The sequence below is a fragment of the Clarias gariepinus genome, chromosome 19 (assembly GCF_024256425.1).
Source record: "Clarias gariepinus isolate MV-2021 ecotype Netherlands chromosome 19, CGAR_prim_01v2, whole genome shotgun sequence".
Lineage (NCBI taxonomy): Eukaryota > Metazoa > Chordata > Actinopteri > Siluriformes > Clariidae > Clarias > Clarias gariepinus.
In genome coordinates, this window is record NC_071118.1 from 12144932 (window position 1) to 12168184 (window position 23253).

The window sequence follows — 23253 nt, forward strand, 5'->3', positions numbered from 1 at the left end:
GCACAAAAACTCAATATAAACCGATTTTTAATATGCATTTTTGGTATTGCATTCCCTACCAATCAAGAATTTGGACACACCTTTTGATTCCAAGGTCTTTTCAGATTTTTATTGCTTTTTAAATTGTATAACAATGATGAAGAAAATATACAATAATCTCATTGGAACAGCTACAGATGTGTCTGCAAAGTATGCTCTGTAAAGCCTTCATAACTGCTATAATCTGAGGTGCTCTTAATTAATGATTTTAATAGTTTCATCATGGTGCCTGATGAGTGTTGCAAATGCACTTAACAATACTGTCCTTGCAAGAACTATTCCAGAACATCTGACTTTCATGTCTTAAAACTGACTGTTGTTGTTACTTAATTACCTAATGCCATCTGTTATTCCCTAGTTTTGGGGGGAAAAATCCATTATCGTTCTAGAATGTAGAAAATAATTCCAAATTTGTGTTCAAAAATTTGACTGGTAATTAGTTAGGTTACAGATTTCAGGTTCCCAGACCCATAGTGTCCCTGTCCTGCATTCTTTTTTAAGTTTGGTCTTTCTGTTTTAACACACCAATTCAACTCACCCTATTAATTAGATGGACCAAATATGTTGGTAGCAGTGGAATGTGCAGCACAGGACATGTTGCATACATATTCTATCTAAAGACATAAACATAATAAATTTATACTTCAGTCAGCACCGACCACATGGGGATTTCATTGCAGTGGTAGCAATAACTTTTAAAACAGCTAAACCAAGTCATCTGGCTTTGTTGCTTCTTCTGGACCGCAACAAATACAGCTGAATAACTTCTTGCCATTCTCCAGAGCAAAATCTCAAAAATATTTTTGCTGAAGTTGCATCCATTGTTTAAAATGAATAAGTGGTCACACAAATTCATGACGTGTTTTAGCCCAGATGGTGCGAGCAAAGACGTATGTAAGGTATAGGTTTTATTTTACAGGACAGACTTGTCCCATTAAAGTCAGATAAAAGTCACTTGTAATTATAAATGTAAAACGTCATGAAATACAAATCTGGTCTGACTAAAAAAATCTAAACTGATGCATGTGTGACTCGCGCACTGAGAATGTAGCCCGATTTCACAATGCAAAAATGAATGGATTCCTATGAGGAAATTCATTTTTTTCAGATGACAAACAAAGCTTCATAACTCTTGAATTGTGTGACCAATCATTTCCATTTAAAATCAGCTCTCCATCCTGTTTTTGAGGTTTGCATATTTTTTTTAAAGATTTTTTTTATGATTCACTGCTTTAGACCTTAAAACGCAGTTAATTCTTGGTGAAGTAAGTTTAGGTCTAGCTGTGGGCCATATTTGGAGAAGTTAATCTTTTTTATCAACATAATTTTTTTAATGCTGTTCATCATGGCATGTCTCATTTTTCGACTAGAAAAAGGAATCATGGAAGGGGCCCCAAACAAATACAAATTACAAAATCATGTGCCCCAAACAAATACAAATACTCATAACTTGAATTTTGTGCCAAGGTTGATAAATATTTGCTATGACGTTCCATATCCTTTCATTTTGTAGTGACTTGGATATAATTATATAAAAACTGAAAGTCTTTTGGGTGGTGCATGCAAAATTAAGGAAGATACGGCCACCTAGTCCTAAATCAGACAAACTGGAATTTTGTGAAAACCTTCAAATGTGAGGAGGGATTGGGCTTCTTTGGGTTGGCATGCTCTCATAATTTAAACAGCTGGCATTGCAAAAAGCCAATAGTAGAAATTACATTTATGTTCAATAATGAAAGTGAGGCAATTTTAGAAAAAAGTGATGGGTGCATCAGCGTTTGCATATATTCTGCAAAATGGCTACTGAAGGCATGATCTGAATTTGCTTTATATGGTGAGGGTTAGGCTCAGCAACGTTATGAAGTAATTAAATGAATTAACATGACTAGCTGAATGTACTTGTCTGACAGTTAATATAAATTATTTTAAATTAATTTATTTATTTCAGTTTCTGAAACTTTGAGAGGCTTTATAAAAATAGAGATATTTGTATCTCTATCTGTGGCTGTAATATGTACATGGCATTATTTTGCACATTTCATATAATTTATCACATTTCTATTTTAAATTTTATTTAATTCAAATTTTATTTGTCACATACACAGTCATACACAGTAGTGAAATGCTTATACGACCGCCAGTGACCTTAAAAAGAGAATTAAAGCTTACATGTATAATAAGAAATAAATATGAATAAAAGAAATACAATTAAAAATTTAAATAAAAAAATAAAAAATATAAAATTGAACTAATTCTAAAAAATTAAATTGAACTAATTCTAACTGCATATTTGTATATTCTATATTTTACATTCTTTTTCTAGTTACATTCTTTTTTCTAGTGTCCTCTTCTTACCTTCTTATTCTATTTCATCCTTTTTTTTAGGTCACGAAAAGTGGTATAAGGATTTCATTGCATCTCATACTGGGTATGGTTTTGTACGTGACAAATGAACTTTGAATTTGAATTTATAGTAGAGCTACTGTATGAATGCAATCTAACAAAAAAAAAGTTATGTACCTGCCCATGAGATTAAACACCATATTTTTTTTTTCATGTAATGCTATACACAGTCTAAAACATTTTAATTCGTATACTAGAGCATTATTCAGACCTAATTCTGAATGCATGAACCATGCATAAATAACTCAGCAACACAATGCAACAATAGTAGCTGCTGCAATTGTCAATTTGCATTCACACATACACATATTTACTTCATTTGAAAAGCTTGTTTATTCCAGGATTTACTTGTTTATTCCAGGACTGGAATTCAGGAGTGTTTGTTATTAACTTCCCATTTTGTGCAGCACTTCAGGTACCACCCCTTCTAATTTAATTTTTGTTGCAATCAAAGAAAATACGACACGCAGCATCTGGCAAGGGAAAAAAAAACATACTCAGAGTACATAGTGACAGTGCAAAAAAATTGTCAATATTACTTACCAAGAACATGATTTTTTTGATACTGAATATATATATATATATATATACACTATGCATGGGACTATTTTGAAAATCTGATTTAAAAAAAGATACTCACAAAGATTCCTTCCCACACCCTAATGGTCCGAAGTAGAGTTCGGAAGGCAGACATGCTCCTTGTCTGCAAACTCCACTGAGGGCAGCACAACTCCAAGGAAAAGACACAGCTTCATTTCCTTTTGCTTAAATCAAATGAGATTTATTTTGTACCCATATAAACAAAGCACAAGTAAAAAAGAAAACACATGAGGGATAGTTATCAGAAGAAAATTCCACATTGGTGTGGTGTGATTAAGGCCCAATATAAAGTGGAGTTATTGTTAATGTATCAAATAGGATTAGGTTCCTTAAACAAAATGTTTGATCCCTTAACAATGCATGTTTTCTTAAGTATTGCATGAAAAGCCTTGGTTTTTATACTTTCTGTTACTACCTACATTTTTACAGCGATTATGTAGTTGTTCCCCATAGTAACACAATTTATGCAAATTATTCAGAATAAAAAAAATATATAGTACATACAGATTACAATAAGGCCTAAGCATGGCAACAAAACTTACAGTGCAGTGATAAGATGATCAGCAGGACCAAAAGCAGCGCACACTGAGGTTTCATATTTGTTCTTCATATAGGAATACTCCACTCGACCTAATCTTCTGTTTAGGCAGTTTTATTTTCCCATATTCTGGTGGGAGGAGTGACTCCAATGAGGTGATATAGGTTTGGATGACCATCTTAGAATTGGATTATGCAGTTGCATGAATAGAAATGCTGTTCTTAATCAAATTCATTCAGCGGCACTGTGAGAGGGACTTATAGCAGTATGTCACAGGACAGGGGCTGCAACGAATTATCGTGGTGGTGAAAAGAGCTGATCTCAAACACATGCAATGTAATCGTGATGGTTCCAATTTTAATCTAATTCAGACAGCCTATTATAACAATTTAAACAGATTTTATTTGCACAGTTCCAATTAGTGAATCTATTTTTTGTAACAAAAAATATATAATAAATTTTTTATTGTAAAAAATAAATAAATAAATAAAGCCAGAATGTTCAGGGAAGCTTACTAACAAATAACTAACAACAGGACCTGTTGCTCTTTTTACAAGTTTCCAACCTCTAAACCTTCTTTACTAATATCCAGTATAAGAACACACTAAGAAATTACTGAATTAAAAAAATTATTTTCACACAGGTCATGTATGTTCAGCAAAATGTCAGTATCTCAGGTTCCAGTGTGGCTAGTCCTTTTAAACAGAAGCCATAATAAATGAATGTAATAAGTTTAGCAAAGATTAAAAACTAATTGTCGCACACAGAATCATACACAGGATGGTGTGTGGTAAAATGCTTAAATGTGCTGCCATCTGGATATGCTTGATTTAACCTGATGCTCTACATATTCTTGGAATTTGTGCATTTGTGGCTCAGTTTCTGCTGCTGTGGATGATTCCACATGGGAACCCTTACCATTTGCATTTCTCAAAAACAGTTTATGTCAAAGTCTTCAGTGAAGAATCTTACTTGAAAAATGTAGATTTGTACCCAATAACCATGGCTGTAAAAGTCTATTCTTTGAGAAACAAGTCTGAGCTAATCTACTTCACATTTAAATATGTTTATACTGAACATCTTTTAGTGAAGTTCCCTTATTAAAAATGTGAGGCTTGCCATTGATCTTCTACACCTGTTAAAAAGTTTTTACAATTATTATAGTTGTACAGTTATTTGTTTAGAATTTCACTATCAAGTGTTGAATCTGGCTTCTCCCTTAAGGTTTCCTCCTCATGTCATCTCAGGCAGTTTTTAAACTCTCATTAGGGATCTGAATTATTAAGGAGATTATTATTATTATTATTATTATTATAGTGGCATGTAGGCGTGTAGAGGCGCGGATGCTTGTGGCGGCGTGCACGTGCGCTCTCTCTCTCGCTTTCCCTTTTTTGCAGGTGGCCCCGCTTTGATTGGACGTGCGCTGACGTGCCCGGTGATTGGTCGTCCTGGGACCGGCGCGTCGCCTTAAGGTCGCAGACGAAAGCCAGAAGCGTGCGGTGTTGTTGGTTGGAATGTTGGCTTGTGCGGTTACGAAAATAGAACTGTTGGGTCGCGCCAGTGTTTGTGAGTGTGTGTGGTGTGAGTTGTGAGTGGTGGTCTCTTTTGTTTTCGTTAATTGTGTTTGTAAATATTGTAAATAGTTATTTTTGTTTGTATATACATTTCTTTTAATGGAAGCAGTAGGGGTTGGGTGCCATTTTTGTTAGACCCGTTTTCTCCTGTTTTTGTATGTTTAGTTAGGGAGATAGTTTAGCCCTGTGTTTTTGGTTTAGATTTTTTTGTAGTTTAGTTAGTTTGTGGGAGGAGATAGGGCAGGGTTTTTGTTTATTGTTTTGGCCTTGGCCCAACCCTGAAGCCAAGAGCTTCCGGTGTGTGTGTGTGAAAAATAAAAGAGAAAAAAAGACGAAAGTTGTTGTTTAAGATTCTATTTGTTATTACGCCCTGGGACCCTAGACCTGGGGACGTAATACCAGGACTTCACCAGAAGCCTACAGATGGCTACCAAATGTTTCTACCAAAAGTAAAAAAAACATTCACTTTTTTTTTCTATTGAAGATGTATGTTTTACAGTCATTCTCCTTAGAAGTCTAGTTCAAAGAAATCATATGTATATACCTACATATTGCCATCATGGATCCAGCAGGATTGGACAAAATGAGACAAGCACTGGGGAATCAAGGAGCGCTCCTTGGAAAACACCAGGAGGAGCTCGCCACCACCAGGCAGACACTAGCTGATGTCACGGCCTGCGTGCAGCACCTCCAGACGCCTACAGCTCGGGGCATAACACCAGAGCCCCCGCGAGAGCCACGCGTACCAGCCTCTCCCACCTACGGAGGAGAACGGGAACCTGTAGATTGTTCTTATCCCAATGTTTGCTAATTTTTGAACTGCAAGCCTCTACCTTCTCTTCAGGAAGGTCCCAGGTGGCCTAGGTGATCACGCTTCTCACCGGGAGAGCCCGGAAGTGGAGTACGGCCCTCAGGGACGCTCGCGACCCATGCTGCGAGAGCTTTAAGAACTTTTTGGGGGAGATGAGGAAGGTCTTTGACCGCTGTCATGTCGGCAGGGAGGCCAGGACCAGACTACTGCGCCTTTGCCAAGGCTCCGCGTATGACTATGCTATGGATGGAACGACAGGGCCCTAGCAGACGTTTTTCTGTTAGGGTTGTCAAAGGCACTCAAGGAAGAGCTAGTCGCCTACGAACTTTCCTCTGACCTCCACAAACTTATGGATCTCGCGGGGAGGATTGACTCACGTCTTCGTACCTCTCGTGGACTCCGGCTCCGACCGAAACCCGATCAGCTCCACTACTGTCAGGGCTCTCAGGATTCCCTACAAACCTCTGAGCACTCCACTGGCAGTCCAGGCCTTAGATGGGAGCTTCCTCCCTTACATTACGCACAGAACGCTTTTGCTCACTCTAAGGTTGTCAGGAAATCATTCTGAGGAGATCTGTCTCTTTGTGATAAGGAAATCTCATGCCGCCCTTGTCCTGGGCCTTCCCTGGTTAACTCTCCATGGCCCCAAGATAGACTGGACCAAGCTGGTCATTACGGGTTGGAGCCCCTCCTGTGCCACATCATGCCTTCGCTCCGCGCATCACGCACTCCTCACCCCAGCCAAACCTGAGGAGACTCTGGATATTTCCCCACTGAGTATCATGATCTCAAGCAGGTCTACAGCAAGACCCGGGCCATGTCGCTTCCATCACATCGACCGTATGACTGCCCTATCGACCTTCTCCCAGGATCATCACCTCCGAAGGGTCGCTTATACACCCTAACCCACCAAGAGAGAGGTGTCATGGACATATACTCACAGAAGCCCTCGCCACTGGAATCATCCGCCCGTCCTCCTATCCAGCGGGGGCAGGATTTTTCTTGTGAAAAAGAAAAACGGGTCCCTACACCCCTCGATCGATTATAGGGGTCTCAACGAGATCACTGTAAAGAACCAATACCCACTTCCACTCATGACCACCGCCTTTGAACTTCTCCAGGGTGCTGGTGTCTTCACCAAGTTAGATCTACGGAACGATTATCACCTGGTCCGTATCAGGGAGGGGGACGAATGGAAAACGGCCTTCAACACCCCCACGGGACTTTACGAGTATTTGGTCGTTCCCTTTGGCCTGACCAACGCCCCCGCTGTCTTCCAATCCCTCGTTAATGACATCCTGCACAACTTCCTGAACTCCTTTATGTTTGTCTACTTTTCTCCCAAGGCCTGTAGGAACACCGGCGTCATGTTCGTCAGGTTCTACAAAAACTCTTGGAGAACCACCTCTATGTCAAGAGAAGTGCGAGTTCCACACAAACTCCACCACCTTCTTGGGCTTTGTCATTTCCCCTTCCAGGATCGAGATGGAACCAGACAAAGTCCAGGCAGTCTCCAAGTGGCCCACTTCGACCTCACAACGTGACCTACAACGGTTCCTGGGCTTCGCAATTTTTACCGCCGCTTCATCCGGGGTTACAGCTCTGTCGCCGCCCCACTCACCTCCCTGACCTTCACAAAGACACGTTTCTATTGGAACACAGGGGCGGAGAAGGATTTCGCTAAGACCATTCTCGCCAGTTCGTGGTGGAGGTCGATGCCTCCAACACCGGTGTCGGGGGCATTCTCTCCCAAAGATCCGCCCAGGATAATAAAATGCACCCTTGCGCATACTACTCCCGTCGCCTATGCCCAGCCTCTTCTAAGGATCCCACTCCATGCGCCACCATTTTACCCCTCTCCTGCTCATCGCAGCATTGAGATTTGACATCGAGACCAAGGTCCAGCAGGCCCTGACCCAAGCAATGTTCCCCCAAATCGCCTCTTCGTCCCTGTCCGTCTACGTTCTCATGTGATAGAATGGGCCCATGGTTCCCGTTTGTCCTGCCACCCAGGGGCTGCCCGGACCCGCTTCGTTACCCAACAGCGATTCTGGTGGCCCACGCTAGGAAGGGACATCTCCAGGTTCGTGGCAGCCTGCGACATCTGCGCCTAAGCTAAAGTTCACAACCGACCAGCTGCCGGCCTTCTCAGACCCCTACCGATCCCCCGCCGTCCTTGGTCCCATATCTCCGTCGACTTTGTCACTGGCCTGCCCCTGTCCGATGGCAACACCTGCATCATGACTATAGTTGACCGCTTTTCGAAGTCAGTGCACCTCGTCCCACTCTCTAAGCTGCCCTCTGCCAAGGAGACTGTGGAGCAGTTAGTCCTCCACTATATTTTGCCTCCATGGTCTTCCAACAGACGTCGTCTCGGATCGGGGCCCTCAGTTCACCTCTCGCTTTTGGGGCGCGTTCTGCAGACTCGTCGGGGCGACTCCCAGTCTATCGTCTGGGTTTTATCCACAGTCCAACAGGCAAACAGAGCGGATGAACCAAGAGCTAGAGGTTTCCCTCTGCTGTATGATTGGGACTCGAACACCTGGAGCAGATTCCTCCCTTGGGTCGAGTATGCCCACAACTCTCTGCCCTCCTCGTCGACAGGCTTGTCCCCGTTTCAGTGCTGCATAGGCTACCAACCTCCACTTTTCCCAGCCCAGGAACTAGAGATGGAGACTCCGTCAGCCCAACACTTCGTCTGCCGCTGCAAGCAAACGTGGCTACACGCTAGATGAACTCTTTTACGAACCTGCTCGTATAAGAAACAGGCGGACCGCCACCGCACCAAGGCTCCCAGATACCGTGTAGGAGATCGAGTCATGCTCGCAACGAAGGACATTCCCTTTAAGACTCTTTCACACAAGCTCTCCCCCCGTTTCATCGGACCCTTCACTATCACCAGGATAATCAACCCATGTGCAGTCCGACTTCTACTTCCCTCGTCCATGCGACGGATCCACTCCACGTTCCACGTTTCCCAGCTACAACGCGTCATAAATTGTCCACTGAGGTGTGCCATGCATGGTGTGAGTAATTGTACGCACTTTTGGGAAGACTCTTTAAGTTCGGAAATAACACTTTGTGCAGCTTAGTCTTGTTACTAAAATAAAAATAAACTTGCATTTTGTATTTTACATAAATTATATTAACTCTATTTTGTCTTTTTTTTGTGTTTCAACACATTTTTTTCTTTGTCTTTTATCTTTTTATTTTAACCCTTTTTTTATTTCATATTTGTCTTTTCTTTTTTCTTCTGTAATTTCTTTTTTCTTTATCGCCTATTTTCTCCTTTTTCTTTTCTTTTTCTTTTTTAATTTTAACATCTATTTTTTATTTTTATTTTCTCTTTTCATTTAAACACTTATTTTCTCTTTTCTTTCTGCTTTTCTTTTTTCTTTTCAACACAGATTTTCCTGCCGACAGACCTGCAGCATTACTGCTGCAGGTCTATCGGCAGTAATGGATGATTTGAGGTTTTGCTAAAAAATTCTGAAATAGTCCTTCTTCATTATTTGATCCATTCACACATTCCAGATTACCTGCAATCCCCTTCCTAGGATCTTACCTGTGTTCCTTGGAATTTTTTTTCATTGTATTTGATGTTTTCCAATTTGATGAGGGCTTTCAAACACTGTTTATGTTGCTACAGGGAATCTACTAGCTATAGTCAAAAGACATTGGCATGACAAATTAAAAGACATTTCAGCATCAGTGGACAAATACTGTACATGAGTGAATGTATATCTTTAAGTCTGTATGTATAATTTTAACCTTGTGTTTATTTTATAAAATCCAATTGAATTAAGCATTGTGTTTCAAATTTGTAGGGCTTTCCTCTTTCAAAAAATGTGTATATATGGAAAAAAGGGTATATAATCATTAAAAAATAATCAGTTTAGAGAATCAAGCTCAGAATTAGTGTACTGTAGGTAAACTTCTAATTGCAACTGACCTTTAGTCTACCTATACAACAGCATGATTGAATTCTTAAATTAAAAGGCGTATATTTTCCATAACATCATTGCTCTGACAGTAATTTCAGCTGTAATGCTAGTTTATTCTACATTTATGTAAAGAAACTAGGTCTAATACATTCTCTTCACTGTAGCAACACCACATTCACAGGGACTTACATGGCACATACAGTGTATGATACTGCACATACAGTATGTGTGGAGTGTTTTGTTGAGAACAATTAAACAGTAAAAAAAACTGAAATAAAGCTAAATAATGATGAAGATTTTTTTTTTTTTCCTATGGTATAGAGAAAGTCATACATGCAGAACCCACCAGAGGGCATAATAGGATTATTATTATTATTATTATTATTACTATTATTATTTTACATTATAAATCAATTCATTTATAAAGACCACTTATTAAAAAAATACACCACCAATAATTAATAATACTACTACTAATAATACTTTATAACTTAATATAACATAATAATTTTTTTTAACAACACGCCAGTGACAGTAGGTGTACAAATTAGCAGCTACTAAGAAGGAGGAAGTCACGTTACACTTAAGAAGCCTATCAACTGCTTACATCAGCATCCAACAGCTTAATAAGGGGTTGAATGAAGGAATTTGTATTTCTAATTGTTTTTTGAGCTGGTGCATGATAGCACTGACCTCAAGGCATAAATACAAATTGCATGTACAAAATATGGTCAGGTTGGCTTAATATCCACCATTTATATATAATTAACACTATAAATTTGCTAAACAACAGCAGACATTTTTCTGTAACTTCCCCAGATTTGTGCCTCGAGACAATCCTGTCTCGGACGTCTACAGACAATTCCTTTGACTTTATGCTTGGTTTGTGCTCTGAGATGACTGTCAACTGTGGAACCTTATATAGACAGGTGTGTGCCTTTCCAATTCATGTCTAATCAACTGAATTTACCACAGGTGGACTCCAATTTAGTGCAGATACATCTCAAGGATGATCAGGGGAAACAGAATGCGCCTGAGCTCAATTTTGTAAAGCCTGTAAATACTTATGTACATGTGCTTTCTTAATATATATATATATATATATATATATATATATATATATAGATATATATATATATATATATTTTTTTTTATAAATTTTTAAAAATCTCAAGTAAACGTTTGACATGTCATTATGGGGTGTTGTGTGTAGAGTAAAAAAAAAATTAATTCATTTTAGAATAAGGCTGTGACATAACGAAATGTGGAAAAAGTGATGCGCTGTGAATACTTTCTGGATGCACTGTAAGCTTAATATGCTTTCCTGTCCAATTGCATTCTCCAAAGTGAACACAGGTCTTTGTGCTAGACTCCAATAATCTTGGAGCAAACCTTTTGATCTGTGTTCTTTTACAGATAACCTATTACTGGCACACAGATGAAAAGGTTTTATTTAACTAGCAAACAAATGAAAAATTTGTTTTCCATAAATCTAAGTTGAGTGTTAAACACTATACTCAAGTGTATATACGGCCTCCACCCCTGCAGGTGTGTGAAAGATCCATTTTTTATTGGATCTCAGGCTTCCTCCACATTATAAAGAAGTACTTAAGAATGGGTCTCCGAGTGGCGCAGTGGTAAAGTGCTCGCCCTATCATCCGGAGATCGCTGGTTCGATCCCCGGGTGATGCTGTAACCTCTCACAGCCGGAGGCCTAGAGAGAGCTGATTGGTCGGGCTCTCTCAGAGGGGAGGGATGAGAGGTACTCGCGCTCACACATTGATCCCACTCTTCAGCCAATCAAGGGGGTCTGTGAGCTCTCGCACGCGAAAGGAGCAGCTAGCGCTTTCCTCCGAGTGTGTTACTCCTCCCCTAACAGTGCATGAGCAAGCAGTTTAAAAAGATGCGGTCGCTGGCGTCACACGGTTTGGGGGAAAAACGTGAAAGTCTTTGGCCCTCCCGGCTGCATGGTAGTAGTAGCCTTAATGTGGGAGCCCCCTAGTGATGGGGAGGAATTGGCTACGACTAAATTAGGAAGAAAAAAAAAAAAATTACTTTAAAAGAGTAACATACATAGTTTACATATAAAACAATATATAATAAAATACAGTGAAACCTCGGATTGCGAGTGTTCCGCACGTAGCACACATGCGCTTCTTGTTTTGATGCAGAGCGTCACATAATCACAACTAAGCCAACATTTTTTCTCTCTTTTGTGCTGCATACTTGTGGGTAATCATTTTCCCGGCTGGGTCTTATTGCGCATCTCTTACTGGTATAATTAACATTCGTGCACGCGTGTACTGTTTACTATAACACTGTGACCACGTGTGTGTGCGTAAAACATACTATCTTTTGTCTCTGTATGTGTGTGTGTGCAGCGAGCGTGTAAAGCAAAAGCAAGTCCCATTTGAGAGGTTAAAGATCCATTTTCTTTCTCTGTATCAGCCTGATCTTTGTGTCTGTGTGCGCGTGTCATTGGACACTGTGCCCCACACACATACACCCCTCCTGCAGTGATTCCGTTAGTCCGTTGTCGCTCAATGGAGGGTCATTAGAGAGATTTCTTGTTTATTTTTCTAATAAAACAGTGTTTTAGTTGTGTGCGCGCATGTGTGTGAAAAGAGTGGAGGAAGGGTAACTGTGTGAGACGAGAAAGGGAAGGGGCTCCTTACCTTAGCTTCACAAACACATACACAGCAAACACTTATCTGTCGGGATTTGTTTTTACTTTTTTTTAAGGTAAAGTGCAGGTTAATTTGTTTTATTTTTACTTTATATTTTGTGTTAATTATTTTTATGTATATTTTTTGGGCTGTGAAACGAATAATTTGAGTTTACATTATTTATTATGGGAAAATTATGGGAGTGTTTTGAAATACGAGCCTGCTTCCAGAATGAACGATGCTCATAATTCAAGGTTCCACTGTATAACTGGAAAATAAAAATTTCCTTATGTTTTTTATGTAATTTGGGGAAAAAGCTTCAAGATTTAATGGGACGATGTCTAAATTCAGGTCTTGCGGTGGGGAATTTTCAGCAGACAAGCAAAATATAAGAGAGCCCAGCTACTGTACATCCAACCAGCAGTGAAGAGAGTGACAGTGCAGTGGAAACAGCAAGTGCTGTAATCCACAACAGACAACCAGCAAGACCAAAAGCACGATCAAATCATAGCTCTAATCCAACACTAAAAACAGAAATTTATTGGGCAACAAAAATATTAACCAGACACTATTGCTACAAATCATGTGAGAATGTACTGTAGGAGAAGTTTTCACAACCATGACGTTTTCACAAACCCTTTCCTAATAGTGACATAGCAAAGCAGTCTACTTACTCTAAATATGTAAACTACCACAATTGCAAGGTGCTGAAAACGCTTAAAAATGGACCATGAGGAACCTCCGGGTTGAACATGGAGTGAGCAGTGGTGCATTGAGCGTTGTTCCCAAACTTTAGTCATAGTCTACCTATTGATCTTCACTGTGTGCTCGAGGTATGAAACACATTGTATTTATTCAACAATGTGTTTCATTTGGGAGATTTCTAAAATACCGATATGAAAAGTAAACTGCAATTCTGAAATAAAATGAAAGCAAAAGGCAATGCGGCCTCAAAAAAAAAAAAATAATAATAATGATGTCATGGCATTGGTGAGGTTAAAAATGGCTTTAACAACCATGGTCATTGACTGGTGAGTGCCAAAGCAACATTACAGCATAAGAACACATTTGACCATGACCTTAAAGAGGTCTGTATTTCTTAAAAAATTTGGAAGGTTCTAACCCTGTCAAATTTGTGACTGAAATATTTGAGGAAGTGTTGGGAGCAGACTTCTTTTCAAGTCATCTTTTGTATGCAAACAGTTCTTACAGTATATCCCATTTAACATTCGAAAAGCAAATCACATGAGAATAATAGTGTTTCTACTTGTTTTCTTATTCTTTTAGTTATTTTATTATTTTAAAGATAAACATTGCATCATCAGCAGACAGAAACAAGGAGTACTTCCTTAAAAATCAGTTGTTTTTTTTTATGAGGATGTCTGTTGAAACCTGTTCAGCCTTGCAAGCACAGCAAGAGAATCACTCGATGCTGCAGTATCTTAATCATGTGCCTTGCATTTACATGCCGTTCTATATCCGGTGAACTGTACTCGTCAATGAGCCTGCTCACCTACAGTGCCTTAAGTTATGACAGCGAAAGACAAGCTAAAAAAGCGAGGGGGTGTATTGCCTGATTTTTTTGTTAAATAAATAATGACACAAAAAAGGTAAAAAAAAAGAAGGTTTAATGCTTTGTGGACTTTTTATTCTGGTTAAATATTTATTTATTATTAATTTTTTAAAAATAAAATATGTTTAACTTAGCTTACAGGTATTTTAGATACATATTGTTACATACTGTACTGTATGTGATGCAGGTGTGTTTCCACATATGGTCATACCGAGGCACCCTGAAATTATTGAGTGACAGTAGGCTTTATGTTACCAAAGTAAGAAACCTAAACACTCATAAGCGTATCTATCTTTTTCTCCACTTTGCCCTGACGTTTGTCCAGCAACAGTGTCCTGCTCCACCCCAGCACACAAGACTGTGTGAGCGATTCAAGTTCGAGAAAAACCCGAAGTGTTTAACAGTTAAGGAGTAGTTTTGTCACTGTTCAGATTAGCCTTGCTTATAAGTATTTATAGTGGTTAAGTTTACATAACAAAATCTTTTTAAATCATATTTAAAGTTCTAAAATTAAGCCTCCTGCAAGCTTTAGGTTATTGCCTATTATGCTATTGACCAAATCATCAAAAAGGTTCAGACATAGTTTTTACAGTATTTTATTAAATTTATATCAACAGCTGTATCAATCACAATGTATTATTAGAGATTATTCCTTATGTGTTACTTCTGCTTACACCTTTGAAGGAAAAATAAAATCCAGTTTAAAATTGCTAGCTGAACTCATGGCCACACGATGCTTAATATCGAACACACATTTTCAAGGGGGAAAAATATCACAAATCATTAAAACAAAAAAAAGACTGCTGTGCAAATAAAAAAAAAAATCACCTTATGCTTTTATGCATTTGAAAAATCCTCTTTCGCACCTTTGAAAGTTTAAGGCCATACATAAGTGGATTGAGGAGAGGTGGAACAATAAGAACTTCAAGCTGCAAAAAATAATGTACACCTATTGGAAAGTCATCTGACCCATAGCGAGTTAACAATATGTCAAGAAGCAAAGTTATACTATAGTTGATCAGTGAGACCAAATGTGGCACACATGTCTGCATGAACCTTTTTTTGCTCTCATTTGATTGCCTGCAAGCAACAATAAGTCGCTGATATGAAACGATTACAAAAGCCGCATGCAATGCAAATACGCATATTACAAAATTCCCATATACATTGAGAGTTGTAGTAGGGACACATGACAATCTTACCATTGCCCAAAAATAACAATAAACTCTGTTTATCTCTGACCCACACATTGGCAGTTGATTGAGAATGACAGAGAAAGGCAGTGAAATAAAAAAAGGAAGTACCCAGGAATAAACAATGGCTGTTGCCACCGTCTGAGTTATCATAATATTGTGATACTCTAAAGGTCGACATATTGCAATATATCTGTCATAAGCCATTATAGCCAATGTTGTATATTCACACATGAAAGATGAATATATGACATAAGCTTGTGCAATACATCCAACAAATGGGATTACCTGTACAGGTGAAAATAAATCATGAATGAATTTAGGATAAAACCCTGTTGTACCATAGAGTCCATTAAAACACAGATTACACAGAAAAAAATACATGGGCTCATGCAGTGTCTTTTCTATTAAAATTGTTATGATCAATGTAAGGTTTAAAAGAATGATTAAAAGATAAATTAAGAGAAAGATTAAAATGAAAAGGTGTTTTGGCCATAGATCCTTAATCCCAGACAAGGTAAATATGACAGGATAAGATGTGTTTATTTCCATTGATGTCATCGAAGCAATTGCTGAGGAGAAAAAGAAAAAAAGATATAAATAATGTTAAAAAGATGAATTAATCGATTTGAATATATACTGTACTTGGGTTTAAAAAAGATCTATTATTTATTTGACAAAGTGCTATTTAATATTTTAACTTGCTTTTTAGTGAGTCTTAAAGAAACCAGTTAAAGATGAGCATTACATTAAGTTTAAAAAAACATAGATTTAATAAAATACATAATATATTGTAAGATTACTTAAATGTGTTGTTTCAGTTAATCTATAAATATTCATATCCGAAGCACTGGTTTTAAACCACAAATCCTGGCCTTGCAATGCTGATGTCAGTATCATATAATAAACAAATGCACATATCAATGAATGTTTTATTCCTGTTCATTATCACAGATTATATACAGACCTCTGTGCCTCCCCTCCTTTTTGAGTGCAATGGGGAGATTAGTTAATACTGCATGAACCTACTGAACTGTAAAAAAAAGAAAAAAGAAAAAGACACCCCAGTGTACAAAAGTTTAATAACAAGTTGCACAGCTTTTTTGATTTTACTCAACTTTTAGAGAAATTTGCTGGTCAAACAAAATATTTTACATTACTGTTTAGTAACAGTTTACACAATGCATACCCAATTTCAAATCTTAAGTTGACTCAACTTTTAATTTAAATATTTATGTCAGCGCAAGTTGTATTGGTTGTGGGCTCATTAATTATATTTCTCTAGAGATGACTTAGCTCAACTTTCCATCTACTCAAAAACGTAAGTTGTCTCCCATAGTAGGCCATGTACTGTAGTTGGTTCAAGTGATTGTTTTTCTAACTTACTGGCCTAACAATACCCAAACAATTAAAACACACAAACATTACTTAAACTTTATACTTCGTAAATAGTCAAAGTTAAACAGTGATTTGCATAAAACAGGAAAATTACACCGTGATAGCAGGTGACCCTAAACCATATCCGATCTTTATTGCCAGCGGGCTTATAGTCCTCAGCTTACGAACATTTAAGTTACAAATTTCAGCAAATACTAAAAGACCACATTTCCCGAGAGCAGCATCTGCAAATCATCTGTAATGGGGTCGGTCAATAAAAGAAAATAATAAAAATTTAGTTGGATGCAACGATGAGCTGATCGCAAGCACCCGTGCTGTCGCCGTCCGGGTGCAACGCACAACCTGTGTGTCTTGTGAGCACGCTAAGACCAGGATGCTGACATCACTAAATATGGCATAAGTTTAAGGCATCATCCCGGCAGGAGGTGTCTTCCTGGTGCGCCTTGGGCCGATCTTCATTGCCAGCAGGGTTCATAGTCCCCAGCTTACGAAAATTTAAGTCACAAATTTCAGCAAATACTAAAAGACCACATTTCACATCTACATTCATACAGTAGATGCGAACAAATCACAAAAGTAGCTTATGTGTGTAAGTGTATTGTACAAAAATACCTGAACTTATTTGTAAGTAGGGTACAAATAGAGTAGTTAATAGAGTACAACCTCTATTAACTATTGCTGAATTTTACTTCTAGTAATGATTAAAGAGTACAATATTGTTTTAAGGTTAAGTTACATAGTGATCATAGACCTTAGGACACCTAAGGTCGCCTTCCAGATCAAACAAAGATGAATTAAACAATAAACCAAGGTAACATTGATAACAAAGATAATGTTGAGAAGTAAGAAAATATTGAAACAAAATTAAATAAAAAGAGATGGTGTCATAATTTAAGACATTTACAAACAAATGATTATTCAGAAGGAGGTTTAAGTGGAGATTGGAGTAGAAGTTTAAGTGCAGCCTTACATCGTGTAGAATAAGCCTTTCTGAATAAATGGGTCTTATTTTGAGTTTTGAATTTATTTTGGAAAATCTATGTTAAGGATGTTTTCGGGAAGAGAAATCCAGAGGCCAGGATCAGTACAACTAAAGGCTCTAGAACCCATGGAGGTCGGGCAGGCAGGACATGTAACAAGGAGCATGAAGGATGAAGGATGAAGGAGAGCGAATAGTGCAATGGGTTGTAAAATTGAATGAGCTCTGATAAGTAATGGGGGAGCAAGATTATGAAGTGCTTTAAATGTGGGGAGGAAAGATTTTTAACTCTATCCGGTATTTAATAGGGAGCTGGTGGAGTTGTTAAAGGGTGAGGGTAATGTGATGCATTAATAGGTTATAATACGAGCAGCAGAGTTTTGAATAAGTAAGTGTTTATGTAGGAGTATTTGTGGTATGCCAGTTAAAAGTAAATTACAGTAATCAATACGGGAGATGACCCGTGCATGTATAAGAGTGGCAAAAGTCAGTGAGGTGAGGAATGAGCTAAGACGAGAAACGTTACATTATTTTAAACTTAAAGCTGGAGGTAACATGATCGGCAGATATTGTTTATATGGGCCTTAAAGGACAAAGATGACCCCCATATTTTGACCTGAGTAGAGGGAGAAACTGAAGAACCATTGATGCAGAGTGGGAAAATGTTGGACTTGGATAAGGTGGATTTAGACCCTATAAGGAGGACCTCTGTCTTATTGCTGTTAAGTTTAAGAAAATTGCAGAGAAACCAAATGTTTATTTCATTTAAGCAGTTGTTGAGAAAGTAGTGTGGAAAAGCGGAGTCAGGCATTTTGGAGATATAAAGTTTAGCATTATCTTTATAGCAATGGAAGTGTATACAAAAATTTCTAAAGATGTAAAAAAGAGCCTTGAGAAACACCATGGCTGACTAGGAGAAACTGAGAACGGAATTTTTTTAATTGCACAAACTGGGTACGATCAGAGAGGTATGAAGTGAACCAGGCGAGAGAGATGTCAGTGATGCCAATTGTAGCTAAATGGTTTAATAGAATTAAGGGAGATTTTGAAGTCTGCACTTAAATCTAGCAGGACAAGGATTGTGTAACGGTTAACCCCTAGAGTGCGCCAAAGCGCCTGGATTTGTTTTGTTATGTTGGAGTTTTTGTTTAAGTTGGACTGCGTGTCCCAGACTGCACCTCGGTCAGGTGACGAGGGAATTCACCTGAACCGAGGTAAGATAATTAAGTTAATTATAAATAGCCTGACTGGAGCGCAGTCAGGCGTCTAGCTTTAGTTGTCGTTATTTAGTGTTGATTTATGTCGGTGTTTCTTTATGTGTTTATTTAATAAAAAAACCATTGATCAAACCGCCAGCTCGCCTCCTGCAATTATGCCACGCACACACACACGCCGACTGAAGAATCGTGACAGAAAGCTAGACCGTCAAAGTGGCATAGCGGAGGTCGCTCCCCCAGATGTTTTTTGGTGCTATTACCATCTCGCCCGAGCTGGCGGAATGGCTGGATGACAGCAAGGAGCAAGGTGAGAGAGAGCTCTTGCAGTGCTGGGAAGGCTGCAAACTCATCGAACCGGCGGTCTGGCTGGAAGACAGCGAGGAGCAGCGAGAGACAAGAGCGAGGCACAGCTGGGAAGGCTGCAGACTCGCCATTCGGCGGATGCCGTTTAAAGGTGAGGCAGCGGGGAGATACATGGTCCCAAGCACCATCCAAGAGGCATGGGCCGAGGAGGCCTGGCAGGACGGTGGCGCGGAGCTAACAATGGATGACTACACGTTGTTGGCGCAGCAAAACAGAGAGCGCTTTACCGACCTGCGGGAGCAGGTGGCGCAACTCCAAATGCTGCTCGTCCAGGTTCGAGAGAACCACGCTGTAGCTCCGGATATTCTCCCTCTCTCTAATCTGGACGACGCGCTCCTCCTCCCGCTCCCGCCTGTAGTCAACGCGGAGGTCTACGCGCCGCGGCTGCACGGCGACGAGGACATGTTTCCTCCACCGCCGCCGCCTCTGCCAGACATGGGGGACGTCGCTCCCGCTCCACACCTGCCAAGCTTCGTGTGCGGCACTTTCGATCTGCCGCCTTCAAGCTGCACGAACTTCGCTCCTAAGCCGCCGCCGAGCGTTGCTCCAGCTCCTCAGCCGCCGCCGAGCGTCGCTCCAGCTCTTCAGCATCACAGGCGGGCGTGGATTACGCAGGCTTGCCAGCCCTGCTCGCTTGAGGGGATCGACCGCCTCAGTGTTGGGGGTCCAGACTGGGACCGCTGGGGAGGGAGTCCGGCGTTTTTTAGGGGGGGGTACTGTAACGGTTAACCCCTAGAGGGCGCCAAAGCGCCTGGATTTGTTTTGTTATGTTGGAGTTTTTGTTTAAGTTGGACTGCGTGTCCCACACTGCACCTCGGTCAGGTGACGAGGGAATTCACCTGAACCGAGGTAAGATAATTAAGTTAATTATAAATAGACTGGAGCGCAGTCAGGCGTCTAGCTTTAGTTGTCGTTATTTAGTGTTGATTTATGTCGGTGTTTCTTTATGTGTTTATTTAATAAAAAACCATTGATCAAACCGCCAGCTCGCCTCCTGCAATTATGCCACGCACACACACACGCCGACTGAAGGATCGTGACAGATTGTAGCATCAGCAGTCACTAAGAGATCATTGGTAACCTTAATCAGAGCAGTACTATGATTGGTACAGAATCCAGACTGAAATAATTCAAAAAGGTTTTTGTCATTGAAGTGAGTATGAACCTGTATTGCAACTACTTTTCCAATATTTTTAAAAATAATTTGTGCAGAATAACAGAACACAGTTATGAACATAAAAGCTCCCTTTATTTCTCCATATAATCCACTTTAATTGTATTTGTGAAATTGTCCATTTTTATCTGCTGCCAAAGTGTGTTTGGACAAGTTGGGTGAAGGGAATTGTGTTTATTAAAGAAAAGGAATGGAGGAAATTATGATTTTCATAACCTGCACTGTCCAATTTCTTTAAACAAAAAGAATGCCGTGCTAACAATCAGAAGGGGTCAAACAAAAAGAGGGGTCAGACAAAAAGAGCAGTTGATGACAAACACTGAGAGTAAATACTGTTTTGTCAAGACTGTTCTAAGGAGACTTTGAGAAAAGAAATAGAGGCCATAACCCAAAATGCAAACCATTCATTCTATTTCAGGTTCAGAAAAAGGATTGGAATTACAAATAAAATTCTGAACTAAATAAATAGCTTTAAGCAAAGTGAAGGAAACTGGGAATAACAAAAACTATAAGCTTATCAGTGAAGCATGGTAATTCATGGCTGCTTCTGAAAGAAGCTCACTAATCTTTATTAGTCTAATCTTGATTAAGCTGTAACTCATAATAGTAGCAGCAAAATGAGTTTAGAAATGTAAGGAAAAATTTTACAGTGTCTCCAAATTTGTAGAGATTTCAAATTTGTGAAATTAAGACAATGACCTAAAACATATTGCCAACACAATAAAGGAGGTCATTAGGGGTCTGGTGAAGTCTGATGACAATATTGTAGAAAGAAACCTACCAAACCTACCAACTGAAAGGCCATGTGTTAGCCAGGAATAGCATCACAAAAGAAGAATGCAATAATATGTTTGAAGTGAGTGAATTGCGAATTGATGCTACTTAAAGCAAGGGATATGCCGCCAAACATTAAATGCTGTTTCTTTTAATTAAATTCAAGTCTTCCTGTACCTATGTGTTTTGATATACATTTGAAGTGTTAGATTCAGAATTCAGGTATAGTATTAAAACTTCTTAGTCAATGATTTAGCATGTTGCAAATTACTCTAATTTATTGCAACTTTTAAAAAATTTGTGTCCTTGAATGATAAACTATTTTTCAAAATTCAAAGAAGTCTTTCTTACAATTATTTATGGTGGTTAAGACTACATGACTGATTTAAAAAAATAAATAAATATTTTTTTTTTACATTGATCAGTCATACTGTATCTACACAAAATATATTTAGTGCTCAGACATTTTGCCCCTGCAAGCTTTAGGTTAATACCCATTGTGTTGTTTATCAAATTTTACATCAACATAGAGCAGTATCAATCACAATAAATTATTAAAGTTATTCCTTATGTGTTTCTTCTGCTTATGCATTTGGGGGGGAAAAAATCTGTTTCCACTTTAAACTTACAAGCTAAATTTATGGCCACATGATGCTAAATATAGAACACACATTTTCAAGAGGGAAAACATTATTTTAAACCATTTAGAGGAAAAAAGCTGTTATTATGGGTAAGTTACTAAGTCTCATATAATCCTTATTCTGATACTATAAAACTGATATTATTATTTTTTTTTTCCATATTTTGGCTAGCTAGTTTTTTATATGAAACATTTTCTTTAAGGTCACTTACTGTAGCACACCCATGTTAGCTCAAAGTGACTAAGCTAATGCCTTATGTAGATTACAGATGGTTGTCAGTATCAGCTGTGGTGTAAATGTTCTAATGTTTTTCACCCCGTTTTGGATAGCTTTAGCTTATGGTAGCTATGATTTAGTTTTTGGTTAGCTTATGACACTGCTATACAGTATAAGTTATTAAGCACAAACACTTTACCCCCAGGCGTCTAAAATACTGGGTTATGTAGTTTGCAAATTTTTCGTGATATTCAGATAAAAAAAAAGTATGAGTTGTTGTATGACATTACAAAGGCTTGTGTTGTCATTATACATGGTCATTAGTGGATGATGATGATGATGAGGAGGATATAGATGTGCTAAAAACCATGTAATCAGACTTTATCCATTTATATGTCTATAAGTAACTGAAAAATATACAACTGGCAGAACATGTCACAACTTCTTCAGGGACTCAAAACACCTGCAGACCCCTAAGTAATTAAATTAAATTAGGTTATTTAGCTTTGCATCCAATGATGTAAGACCTTTGGACACAATTCATGACCATAATATTAAGTATACTGTGCATGTAGTGTTTACTATCCACTTCGCATGATAATTTTAAGCTGGGAATAGCAACAGCTGTGATTTGCAAAGTTGCTGCAGTCGTTTAAGAGTTTTCCAGATATGTATAGTCTCTGGGTTTGTAATCTCATTACTGTGCTTTTGATGCTTTTTATTTCATTTCTGCTCTGTAAGAATGTTGGATAAATGCAATGGTGTTTTGTGAAAAGTGGTAAAAAGTCATTTAAAAGTTTAAATTGTATTGTGAACAATTTGTGAAAAGTTATATTGTAGATGGAAAATTGTATTTTATATACTCTATAATTTTAGTGTGATTGTATTTTGTGAAAGGTTTTTTAGCTAATTGTTTTATTTAGTTTAAATATTTCTTTAATATTCTTACAGAATATTTTTCTGTAATCTAAAGCAGTGTTAGGAAAGGGAAATTACTTATTTATAGTTCCCAAAGGAACACATTAGGCCCCCCTTAAGGTACGTATAAGGACAAGATTTGTACCTTTGATTAAAGTACGATAATGTACCAGCAAGTTTATAAAACAAAAGGTACATTTTGGTTGCTCATGGTACAAACAATATCCTCGAT

General features: G+C 38.5%; 1 protein-coding gene across 1 annotated transcript; it reads right to left on the reverse strand.

Moving 5' to 3' along the window:
• Positions 1–14972: 14972 nt before the first annotated feature.
• LOC128507723 (olfactory receptor 51I2-like) lies at positions 14973–19411 on the reverse strand. The gene is made up of 2 exons (XM_053478799.1): positions 19291–19411; positions 14973–15913 (listed from the first exon to the last, which is right to left on the reverse strand). The coding sequence occupies exons 1-2, from the start codon at positions 19409–19411 to the stop codon at positions 14973–14975; spliced, it is 1062 nt and encodes a 353-aa protein (XP_053334774.1).
• Between the last annotated feature and the right edge of the window lie 3842 nt (positions 19412–23253).